General features: G+C 45.5%; 1 protein-coding gene across 1 annotated transcript in view; it reads right to left on the bottom strand.

Moving 5' to 3' along the window:
* cttnbp2 (cortactin binding protein 2) overlaps positions 1-12,580 on the bottom strand; it is a gene marked incomplete at its 5' end in the record, with an annotated part of 117,652 nt that overhangs the window by 42,132 nt on the left and 62,940 nt on the right. Inside the window, 3 exons of the mRNA XM_080737177.1 lie at positions 3,494-3,593; positions 4,888-5,181; positions 10,691-12,137. Coding sequence (XP_080593303.1) covers positions 3,494-3,593; positions 4,888-5,181; positions 10,691-12,137 — 1,841 coding nt within the window. The remainder of the gene's footprint in view (positions 1-3,493; positions 3,594-4,887; positions 5,182-10,690; positions 12,138-12,580) is intronic.

Genomic DNA, 12,580 nt, shown 5'->3' with positions numbered 1-12,580 from the left:
AAGATTCACAGTCCTCACCGTCAACGGCGCCATGGTATTAACCCTTTCAATGACGGTGAGCACCGTCAACAGCAGCAGAACAGTTAATGAATTACAGGAGCTATATTATTCTATTTATTTTATGTGACCTTATGTGTGGTCAGGCTCTAGCTAAAAAAAAGAAAAGTGAATAAACAAAGACCACCAGGTCTGAATTGAAACAAGAGGGGTGAATGGAAGTTAACATAGAGATGAATCATTTCAACTAGGGTTGAATAATTAATGCACAAGAATGATGGTGGAGATAATAATAATAATAATAAAATAATAGAATATAAAAAGAGAAAAGATGGGGACAAGAGGGAATGTGTAGTAGTAGTTCCTTTCTCTTTTGAACATGTAAGCTTAATTGTAACAGTTTCCTTTCTGATAGGCATTATTTAGACAAGTCTTGGCTGTGTTTTTACAAATAATAAATGGAACGCAGAGAGCATCCCCCACCAAATGAGAGAGACTTCTCAATTTAGAATGCAACTTGGAATGTCAAGGGGAGCAAAACGTGAATAAATGTTGGATATTTCTAGTCGGACGGGGAGCCCGGAGATCCCTTTTCGTTTTGGGCCTTCTACCAACCACTAGAGAGGGGCCCTCCAGTCATTGGAGGATTTACCCCTCTCCCACCAACAGGGACTAGGGTCAACTTTGATTTAGTTTTATTGTGTTGTGTTGTGTGTGTGTGTGTGTGTGTGTGTGTGTGTGTGTGTGTGTGTGTGTGTTGTGATGTGTGTTTTGTTTGAAAATGTGTGATTGAAGTATTTGCAGTGCTCGTGTAGGGGGGTATTGGATTGGAAATAGAACCCGACAGGACGACACCACTGACAACGAACACTCATGAACGGACAGGAATATGATGCACAATAATGTTATATACTGTAGTACCCCTGCATTTACAACTGTTCTTGTACTTGAAATCTGCAATCTACTGAGTTAAAACTACAATCTACTGCTGCTGAACCCAACTTGAACCCCAGCAAGCCTATTCTGGGGGGTAACATTCGCCAAAAATAGCCTCTAAAAATCTACAAACTCTAAGCGAATCGTAATACAACATACTTTGAGCTTGTAGATCGGCAATTTTTGGGCGAAGACAGTTGGTGTAGACGGAAAAAAAAAGCCAGTCCCGAGTTGTAACTCAAGTCTGTTTGACTAAGACTACAGAGTTTAAGAGGTTACATTCACGGTTGGGGGTTTTGGGGCCAGAATAACACTGCGGAGAGCAGCAGAAATGGGAGGCATCCAATGTTAGCTTGGCTTAATTTAGCCATGGGAAATCACCCCCGTTCAACGCACAGCATCTGATCTCCAAATAACACTGAGCCTGCTTTCCACCTGATCGCCTCTATGACACCGAGTCACTTAGCCCAAGCGGGGTGAAACTGCCATGGCGGACTTTGCCAAGCTGACATGCTGGCACACGGACTGGCATCGAATCAGTCTGGAGGGGCGCTGGCACTGGGCGTCATGATTTCTTTTCCCTTCATTGCCCCGGTGTGGAGCGGTCGTGTTTCACACAGGCGGGAGGGAATGCCAGCTGACCCTGTCTCTTGGCACACGGAATGGCCACTAGGGGATGCCAAACATAATACTTGTCTAACTGCTAGTTAAGCGTGATTCCTAAACCCACCAGGCTTGAGTTAAGACCCGCCTCGCGGAAACGCGAGGACTTCCAGGAGTGGCTGAAATCACTGCCTGACACATGGAGGGTGGATAAAGTCAGAGGCATGAAGACTTGTACTTGAGAAAAGCCTGCATTTGCACAATGCACAACTATTAATTTCTCACTACAGTGCTCAAAATAAACTGTGCTAAAAAAAACTTGAAACTGACTTAATTGTACTGTGCTTAATAAAGGGAAAACTTTGTAACTTTGCTAAAGAGAAAAACGTACTGAGAAAGCTATTAAGTAATTAATAAAAACTCTAACTGATTATCAGTTAAATTGTTATGGTTTGGATATGGCTTTGGGCCTATTATGCTGCGTGTATTATTGTAATGGATCAGTAGGTAGTAGGTACTTTGCACTTGAGCGAGCAGCACTAACGTTCATTCATGGGCACTTTCATACTTAAGATTATCGAGAGGAGGCGGGTCTTAACTCAATCCTGGTGGGTTTAGGAATCACGCGCTAGTTAAGGGGTATGGACAGGCGGCAGTGGCTCAGGAGATATTGTGGTTGTTTGGGAACCGGAATGCTCCTGGTTCGATCCCCAGCTCCTCTTGGCTCTGTGTTAAAAGGATCCCTGACTAATACGACAAATATGCCTTAATACATTATAATTGTCATCTATAACAACAATGTAAAATTAAAAACACCTTAAATATTTTATTTCTTCTAGAAATAGCGAATCCTTCACTCAATAGGGGAAAAACCTGTCGCAAGTTGATGATGTCAAAAATGTCACGTGTGATCTATCCCTATGGAATTTATGGCATGCATGTGTAAAAAACACATTTGAAATATTGATTTGATGCTCATATTAACCATAGGAAGTATTATGTTTGTTTTTATTTGCAAATGCATGCCATAAAATCCATAGGGATAGATCACACATGACATTTATGACATCATCAACTTGCAACGGGCATTTCCCCTGTTGAGTGAAAAATTAGCTATTTCTAGAGGAAATAAAATCATTTAGGTGTTTTTAATTTTACATTGTAGTTATAGAGGACAATTATAATGTATTAAGGCATATTTGTCGTATTAGTCAGGGATCCTTTTAAAGTGTCCTTGAACAAGACACTGAACCTGTAACTGCTCGTGATGACCAGGCATCTTGCATGGTTGCATGGTTGCATGGTTGCATGGTTGCCTCTACTGTCGGTGTGTGATTTGCTGAACGACAGGGGTGTCGCACCAAATTCTGGGCCCTGGGTACTTTAACTATTGAAAAATAGCAGATATACAAGCTCGCATCGCGGCACCGAGTGCTGCGCTGCAAGCTTGTAGATCTGCTACTTTTGAAAGATCGTGAAAATTGGAGCAAGTCTTTGAATATTTCAAATCCTTCTGAGGTTTTTTGAAAAACCTATGTTTCTATGTCAGACTTTGTCAGCGGTGCTCAAACTTTTTCATGTGAAGGACCCCCAAAATTATATGTATTTGTCCACGGACCCCCATCTCAAAATATTTAGTTCCAGGGACACCCCCCCCCCCCCCCCCCCCCCCCCAAACATTTTCATGACTTTTCAAAAATAGCAGATTTACAAGCTCACAGCGCGGCACTCGGTGCTACACTGTGAGCTTGTATATCTGCTATTTTTCAATAGCTAAAGTATAAAATAATTCCAGGCCCCTCCACCATGGGCCCTAGTAACTCAGTCCCTCTTGTCCCCCCCTTGTGACGCCCCTGCTGAACGACACACGCATTGTAAAGTGCTTTGGATACAGGCTCTGTAGAAATGCACGGTGGTGGGTTTTAAGGGGGGTGTGTGGGTGCGTGCGTGAACTCACCCACAGTGGCCGTGCGTGGAGGCCAAGTGTAAAGGCGTGAATCCGTGTTCATCCGAAACATCAGCGGACACCCCTGAATTTAACAGCAGCCTGACACAGTCTGACAGAGAGAGGGAGAGAGAGAGGATGGAGAGACATGAGAGGATGAGTGGAAGGAGAAAGAGGGAGACGGTAGGAGAGGACAGAAGGAAACATGTAGGGGACGACATGTAGAGAGAGAGACGGAGAGGGGGCGAGGGAGAGAGAAAGACATTAGACTTAGAATGAAATTGCTGCTGGACATACACATAGTTCAATTGGATGTGTGTCTCCATGCATAAGTGCATGTACAATGTACTCTGTGTGTGTGTGTGTGTGTGTGTGTGTGTGTGTGTGTGTGTGTGTGTGTGTGTGTGTGTGTGTGTGTGTGTGTGTGTGTGTGTGTGTGTGTGTGTGTGTGCGTGCGCGTGCGTGCGTGCGTGCGATTGAATGATGACATACATTATGTAAAACACAGCCATGCTGGGGTTTCTAGTCTTGAGAGAACAGACAGATGGGATAAGGCACAGCCCATGTCACTTCAGAATCTTAGTGGGATGGATTGTACTTGCAAATAAGCAAATAATTTAGTCTAATTGTGTCTGTTTTAAACTTTGTGGCAAATAGTGCCTAAGCTAAGCCATGAGCACTGGATCCTAAAAATAGTTCTCACCATAGTCAATCCAGCCTCTAAATACTTGCGTAGTTTTCCTTTTTTTTCTTTAAACAATCAATCTATATTGGTATAGATGTCAGTCAATCCATCGCTTTGGGGCACGCCTTGCACACGCTTGTCAATCAAGCAATATCATGGAATGATTGGAGAGCGGGTTACCAGGGGCATACAAACAGGATGGATTGTGACATTATACAATGCTTCATTTCTGTGCGGCGCTAGGACCTTTAAATCAATCTATAGAAGAGAGCGAGGGAACAAGATGTGGGATGAAGAGGCGAAAATGCCCCAGTCTTTCTTTTTCTGATGACCCCAGTTCAATCATTCAATAATACCCGGAGAGGCTTTTTCAAGACAGCTCTGCTCTTTAGGGGTGAAACAATTAATGGAATAATCGATCGACAGAGAGTTTCTCAAATGTCATTTTAGTAATCGGATAATCAGTTTAGTGGCGTTTTTTTCTAATATAACGCTTGTCTTTGTTCTGCATTACACATTGAAATGTAATGTTTGACTGCTTAACTGCATATTAAGCAAATTCAAGATGTTGGTTTGTGGTCAGATACTGTACTTTCAGATGAGAATTGGCCATATTTTAATGTAATTTCATGGTATAAATTATTCAAACAATCAGAAAGATATTCAACACATTAACCAATTACGAAAATAATCATTAGTTGCAACTGTTGCCATCGGGTACCTGTGTATCCGTTCTGAGCAGCAGCAAACAAGGCAGAGGTTTGATGGACGAGGAGTTGTTGTTGTGTTTGTTGTTGTTGTTGGTCAAGATGACAGGGCTTGTTGTTGTCCATGGTGTTGGTAGTCATAGTAGGGTTGGTGGTGGTGGTGGTCGGGTCTGGTTGGTTAAGCAGCATTGACAATAAAGTGACGTTTCCCTGGGAAGCAGCTTGGAGGAGCAGGGGGTCAGGCCCGCCGTCCAGGGCAGCAGCAGGCCCACCGCCAGCTAGAGGAGAGACTAGGGAGGTACACCAGCCTGGAGGGAGGGGGGAGCCAGGGGGAGCAGAGAGGGACAGGGAAGGTGAGGATTAAAAGAGAAAGGAGGATGAAGGAGAACGAGGAGGTGATGGAATTCTTCTAGAACCGCTGGAGGCGGGGAAGCGAGATGGCGAAGGTTTGGCGGACAAGGTGGGGCGAAAGAGAGAACACACCTGAGTTCCATACAGTAGTACAGCGTCGTCCCCACACAGCAATGGGATCATAAGAAGCATTGGGTTAGCAATGATAGCGAAAGGCAACGGCATTATTCCAAACCCCACCCTGCCAGCGTGTCATTGGCTGAAGTCGCTTTGAGCCACATTCGGACGCAGAAGCAGTCCCATGGTCAATATTTACTATACTGTCCATAACGGCACATAACTCAATAACGGCGCTGAGTCGGCTCATGCGACCTTCGCATGAAGGTCGGCTCGGCAAGGTTATAATAGTTTTGGATTTTTCCATTAGTTTTTATTTTTATTAGTTTTGAGGTTTTGTTTTCAATTACAGTTTAGTTTTAATTCGTTTTTAAAGTGAGGTTGCTAGTTTCGTTTCGTTTTTATTTTTTGAAAATGCTTAGTTTTAGTTTAGTTTTTATTAGTTTTAGTGTTAGTTTTAGTCTTTTACGTAATATGGGGTATTTGTCAGGGATGAGATTAAAAAAGCTCCGGAAAAAGTATTGTCTAATAAAGAAAATCAACAAAACATCATATTGTTGAGAGTGGCAGGAATGTTGAGACATACAACTTCTCTCTTTGACCTCACCAACTGGTGTTTTTTATTTTTTATTTCCACAAAGACAAAAGACTAAAACTAAGGAGATTTTCTCTATAATTGTAGTTTATTTTAGTTAGTTTTGTAAACACACAATACCGTTTCAGTTAGTTTTCGTTTTTTTAAAAAGCTTAGTTTTTATTTTTATTTCAGTTAACTAAAATGTTTTTCCATTCTAGTTTTCGTTTTTTAGTTAGTTTTCGTTTACTATAATAACCTTGCGGCTCGGCGACTTGCCCGCTACCGCTCGCTCGGCGGGGCCTCACGGGGCTCAAGGTCGCCTGAGACGACGCGCCTCCGACATGGATAATAATTAGACTTTATCGCCACAAAGGAAAGTTGTCTGCTGTGGTGCGAAAAAAGTGGCACAAGCGAGATGCAAACCCGGGGTGCATGGATTGGAATTTGGGAGCGCCGGGACTAGTCCACTAAGCCACTGAGGTTGGTGCTGGGAAAGGGCATTTGGTCTGTATTAGTAGGGGAGGAAAAGCCTCGAGTAGGGGAGGAGCCATGTGCGGTTGTCACTCAAAGCGACACCAGCCGATCACAGCGCGTCTTTTCCGGGACTGGGAATAATGCGGTTGCCTTTCGCTATCATGCATTGGGTTATCCACTGGATTATCCATACACTACAGCACTGCTTCCCAAACAGTGGGTCGGGACCCATTTGTGGGTCACGGACCAATTTATATGGGCCATTTTGTTTTCCTCCATTTAAAAAAATATCTATAATAAAATTAAAAGAAAGAAATGTATACATTTAAAAACAAACAAACAAAGAAGTAGTGAAAATAGACAATATACAAGCTCGTATCACAGCGCTTTGTGCGCTTGTAGATCTGCTATTTTCACAAACTTGGGTCCCGGGAAAACGTCTAATTTCTCTTTTGGGTCTCGAGCTAAAAGGTTTGGGAACCGCTGTATTACAGCACATGTTATATCTATAGCTACAATAGATCTATATATCTATATAGATAGCATCTATATCTACAGCATATCTATACATCTATATCTATATACTGTATACAATATATACAGTATATATGCTTTCATGTGACAACCAACTGTAATCCTGAACATTCATTTAATAGTGTATGAATGGAACAATATATTATACAAATTATTACAAGTTACATGTACACAGTCTGCTCAGTATTATTATTAGATTACTGAGAATTTCTGCTGTGTACTAATATTATATTTCGGTACATAACGCTTCAAAGGGTATTGAGCTTTTATGAGGAGCTTTTATGGGTGTTCTGAGGAAATCAGTTAAGCATTCTCCGTTTAGAAAAGTATAAATAAATGTTACACAAAACAATTTACTGCAAAGGGCACATAAAAATACTCTCAACTTTGTAGGGATTAACAGTTGGAGTCAACCAGACCAGGTGGCCTGGCAAACCAAGGTGACACATTTGTTCTAGCAGCAGTGCAAACCTGCGTGACTTTGGCATTCAGATAAGGTGATAACAGGTGGAACTCGTATGCCAAGCGTGGACCAGAGCTCCGCTCGCCGTCCAACACTGATGACAGCTCAGTCATTCATACATCAACACTCGCATGTATCCAATCATCAATCTCTATACAGTACAATATATGTATACTTAAAGGTGATACACCATGAAATTTCACTTTTCCTATTTTAAAACCTTTTTTTGGGGTCCCACTAGCACCTTCTATCCTCACAAAGTCCCATTTCTGACCGTTGTGTCTTTCTCTGGTTTTGAGAAGGCGAAGGTTAAAAGTATCCCACGGGTTCTCAAAACAGGCTGTCCAGATTTGCTGCCGATTGTGACGTCATCTGCCGATTGTGACGTCATCACAAAAAAAAAAAAAATCTAATTTTTTTTTCTTTAAAAAAAAAAAAAAAAAACTTTCAAAAAAAATTTTTTTTTATATGACATAACTACTTTTTAAATGCATGGTGTATCACCTTTAATATAATAATAACAGGTGAATTAAACCTGTCCATGCACCAGGGTTGCCAACACTCCTGAATTCGGCAGGAGTCTCCTGAATTTTGACCCCATCTCCTGCCATGCTCCTGAATTGTCAATTCTCCTGAATTTCTCCTGGATTTGCTATCAAATCACCAGAACACAGGAAATGACATGTACTATGTTCAACATTTCCCCCCAGACCCCCCACTTAGGGAGTGTGGGAAGTTCATGCAATCATACAGAGATATTCACTTACAGTGTATTGAATATTAGTGCAGATGGGTCCTACATTGCTGCAGTTATCAAATCAATTTCTGTACACTTAATGGCTGAAATTGTACCCATCAAAATGATCAATATTTGCAAAATTCACCAGAACACAGGAGAATACATCTACTCTGTTAAAAGGTTTCGGGGGGAGGACCTCCAGAATCCAGACCCCCCCCCCCCCCCCCCCCCCCCTTCTTCTTCTTCTTTCGTGTATCATCATCCTTGATGAGCTTTTAAACTACCCCCTTCAAACTACCCCCAAAGATTCTCCTGAATTCTGACTGTCCAATGTTGACAACCCTGCCATGCACACTGAATTTAGTATTAATATTAATTAATGTCAGTTTATGAAGGCAGAAAAATACAAATACAAAAAAAGTGAAGAGAAGAGCGGTATAGACCCTTATTACTACACCCGGATCCCTAGCTAGTGCTACTGACTACATCAGACTACGTTGTTGAGAAGCACTGTGCTAACAGTAGAGATGGCTACAGGGTAAAGTCTCTCGTTAAGCCACCAGGACTCTGAGGGGAAGCTCTGGTGTTAATCGGAGGTGAGGAGGTTAAAAGTGTGCGGTTTGAAAAAAAGCAGAAAAACCCTTCAGAACACAGCCTTGTCAGAGAGACTGAGGAAAGAAGAGAGCGGAGCTAAGAACGAGAGGACAGAAGGTACAGGGAAGGAGACAGCGCATTTCGGAATCTCAAGGACACAGGAATTACACTTCCAGAAATGCCTGTCTATGTTAGGGCATAGAGAGCTGGAGTTATGAAGACTGAAGGTGATTCCTTCCGGGCTTGGAACGCCCGGCTTGGCCAGGTGTTCCAACAAACACAATTGGCTGTGTTCGTGGGTTGGAAGCCAGCAGGGGAGGGCAATCTCTGCACTTGCGGTGCCTAGGCCTATCACAATTGTTACATAATTATTTGAGATATTTGAGATAATCACAATGATTTTTGCATTATCGTTTCCATGTTGAAAGATGTTCATACATTTTCAAACATTTTCAGAAATAGTGCAAAAACACAATTAAATCATTAATCGCAATTATTTGTGTGACAATTAATTGTCAATTAAAATGTCATATTGATGACAACCCTAGCGACCCCGACTACAAGTGGATCTGCAAGGGATAGCGTCCTCATCCGCATGTTACACTCTCTTGGTGAAACTGGCGATGTTTTTATTGATTTGGAGGAGACATGTGACTATCTACTGTACAACATACCCAAGACCAACAAGTAGGGACTATACACTTCGGGGAATAGGCAAAGACTAAATTGGGAAGAGAGAAAAAAAAGAGAGAAGGTAGTAGGCAATGGCAGAAAAATAACATGCCTATTCTTGCTTTGTACAAGAGCATGTCACTTTGTAACCCATCATGTGACCTCATTTACAGTCATGACTCATGTGATATTTAAGCATAATGAAATGAAAATGTCTTTCGTTCAAACACATTTCCATTCGTAGTTAACATACTCATGTATTAACCAAGCATACGATAGCATCAGCAAAACATCGTGACAGAACTGCTAGCACATGACATACCGTACAATGCGTACAGAATGTCATAGAGCAGTGGTTCTCAAAGTGGATTCCAGGGACTCTGTGGGTTCCTTTAGGGGGGTCTAAATTGACCCATACAAGTCTGTAACTCTGACAGCATACAAATGGAACCAAATGAACCCTGACGGGTTCATTTGGTTCCATTTGTACACTGTCAGAGTTAAGGAGAGACCATGACATTTGAAAGTTTGAGAAACACTGTCATAGAGGACACAGGAAGAAGAATGGACACAGGTGAATTGGAGGTGTTAATGGAATCACAAACAGGAAATGGGAGGCGTGCAACGCAGGAAGTGTAACAGTGGGCGACAGCATGCTGTTGGGAATTTGGAAGAGGGAAGGGTAGGAGAGAGCAGCCTCTGGCATCAGCTTCAGAGAAGACAAGGGGTTACTGGTATAGGGAAGGCCACACACCCCTCTGTGCAGAAAGAAGGGGGTGGTAAGGGGGCATAACGTGTGTCTCGTGTAACCTTGGAGCGTTCCTGTGGGCTACATGGGGCGCCTAGCTTCTCTCACTGACATGTTAGCTATACATGTTACTGCATATGACGGCTGTTCATACTGATACTGCTACTAATGTGACAACATGGGAGATGACAGGCGCCAAGAGGGAGAATCTGTTAAGGAGACAGCGAGAGAGAGAAGAGAGAGAGAGAGAGAGAGAGAGAGAGAGAGAGAGAGAGAGAGAGAGAGAGAGAGAGAGAGAGAGAGAGAGATCATATCTCCAGAGGTAGCCTAATGTTGGGGACAGAGTCTCTGAGGTAAACATAATGGAGCCATGTGTTACTCTGCTCTGCATTCCTGTGGTTTGGGACAGGTTCCCTGTGACCTGATGAGAGTGCCACTGAGCTAGGCTATGCTACGCCTGAACCTAGTGTTATAAGAAGAACAAGTGTAGCCAAGAAGAGGAGGCAGAAAATTGGGAGGGAGAATGGGGGAGCATGATGCCCCTTTACCTGATGCTGTTGCCAGGGGGATGCCTGCTGGGGCGCGCGAGCTACGGGAGGATGGAGCGCTAGCCGAGGAGGAGGGGGAGGAGGAGGCGGTGGGGGATGAAGGGGAGGGGGAGGGGTTTATGGAGGGGCTACTGACAGTGGTGGGGCTGATGATGGGGAGGGGGCACTCTGCACATGCTGCTGCTGCCGGGTGCTGCTGCTGAGGGCCCCCCATGGAGGGGGGGGAGAGGGGGCAGGCACCCACCTGAGACGCCGTCAGGGCTGGGACCAGGTCCAGGGCGGGTTTGGGAGGCAGCTGGGGCGTGGCCGGTTTTAGCCCCGCCCCTTGGGAGCGGCCACCGTCCCCCACCATTTTGATGGGCGGGTGAGGGGTGGAGGGGGTCTGGGAGAGCCCGGGCTTTTTGGGCGGGATGGGGGGCGGGTTTCCCCGGTCGATCCTGGCCACAGTGGGCGACTTGAGGCCGATGGGGTGGCTCAGGCGGCCGGGGAAGGGGCCCCCTTCCGAGGCAGAGTGTGGCAGGCCCGGACGCAGGGACCCTGCGCCCCCTGCCGGAGGGCTAGTGAAGCGCGAGAGGACCTGCGTGACCGTGTGACGAGCCTGCTGCTTGGCGGCAAAGTTGTCGCGGTTGGTGGGCGAAAGGTCACGCGCCGGTGGGCTCTGGTTGGCTGTGCCATTTTGGTCCTGTTCCTGGAACTTGTAGCGGGCAGCCTGGACACGCGGGCTCACCCCGCTGGGCACGCCGTGTAGCGGCTGGCCCTCGGAGCCATTCTCCGTCTGAGGGGCCAGTCCTCCAGAGCCACTGTGGACGATGCCCCGGCCACCCGTCTTGGGCAGGCTCAGGCCCACATAGTTGGCCGGGGCGGGTTTGACGGAAATGGTGAGAGGGCTCTTCTTGGTAAGACCCTCCAACTCAGCAGGGGGCAAGTCCGTCTGAGAGGACGTCGTCCGAGAGCTGACAGGTTCTGTAGCCACTGCAACAGAGACTAGGGATTTGGGCGTAGGTGTGGGTTTGGGTGGTGTGCTAGGCTCCGGCTGGACGGCAGCAGTAGCACTGCCGTCGGTACGTTCAGTCCTGAGCCGCTCCACCTGCCGGCGGAGGCTCTGGCTCTCGGCCTCCTCGCGGCCCAGCCTGGCACGCAGCTGCTCGCGCTCCGTGTCAAACTCAGACAGCTGTTTCTCCATCTTGGCCTCCATCTGCTGGCTGCGCTGGCGCTCGGTGCTGAGCTCTTCCCGCAGGACGCCGGAGGCCCGGCCCTCCTCGTCGAGGCGCGCCTGGAGCTCGTCGAACCGCTGGGACTCCTCCACCACGCGGGTGGCCAGCTGTTTGCACTCGCGCACCAGCATCATGACGATGTGCTTGTTCTTCTCGCGCTCGTCCTTCAGTTGAGCCGTCAGCTTGCGGTGCTCCTGTTCCAGGCTCTGGAGCTGCAGCTTCTCCATCTCAAGCTGAGGGGAGAGAAAGGGGGAGGTAGAGGAGAGGGCTTTCATTAACCACATGAACCCTAGCATCCCTCGTGTGAGGTGTAAGCACTGAGTGTAAATAGCAGAGCTTAAGCTCACAACTCATTGCATTGCGACGCGTTGTGAGGTTGTAGATTGTCTATTTTTGGCAAAGTTACAGTACATGGTGTAGAGGGGGGAAAAGGAGGGGGTTTTATAGACCCCTGGGGGGGACGTATTGCACAATAATAGTTGACTTGAGCGTCATGCCGGCCCGCCGGCCCATTAGCCAATTTTAATATATAAATACTGTACACAACAAGGTTGAATATACATGTAGATTTTGGGGTTCCAGCTATCTGGAGAGGACAGAGATACAGGAAGAGGAGAAACATTCTGGTTTTATGGATCACTAAGTTAGGATTAGTCAATGTGATACAATATTTTAT

Source organism: Nannobrachium achirus, assembly GCF_963921795.1.
Source record: "Nannobrachium achirus genome assembly, chromosome: 11".
Taxonomy (NCBI): Eukaryota; Metazoa; Chordata; class Actinopteri; order Myctophiformes; family Myctophidae; genus Nannobrachium; species Nannobrachium achirus.
Note: the sequence above shows the minus strand (reverse complement) of the source record. Positions and strands in the feature narration are given on the sequence as shown.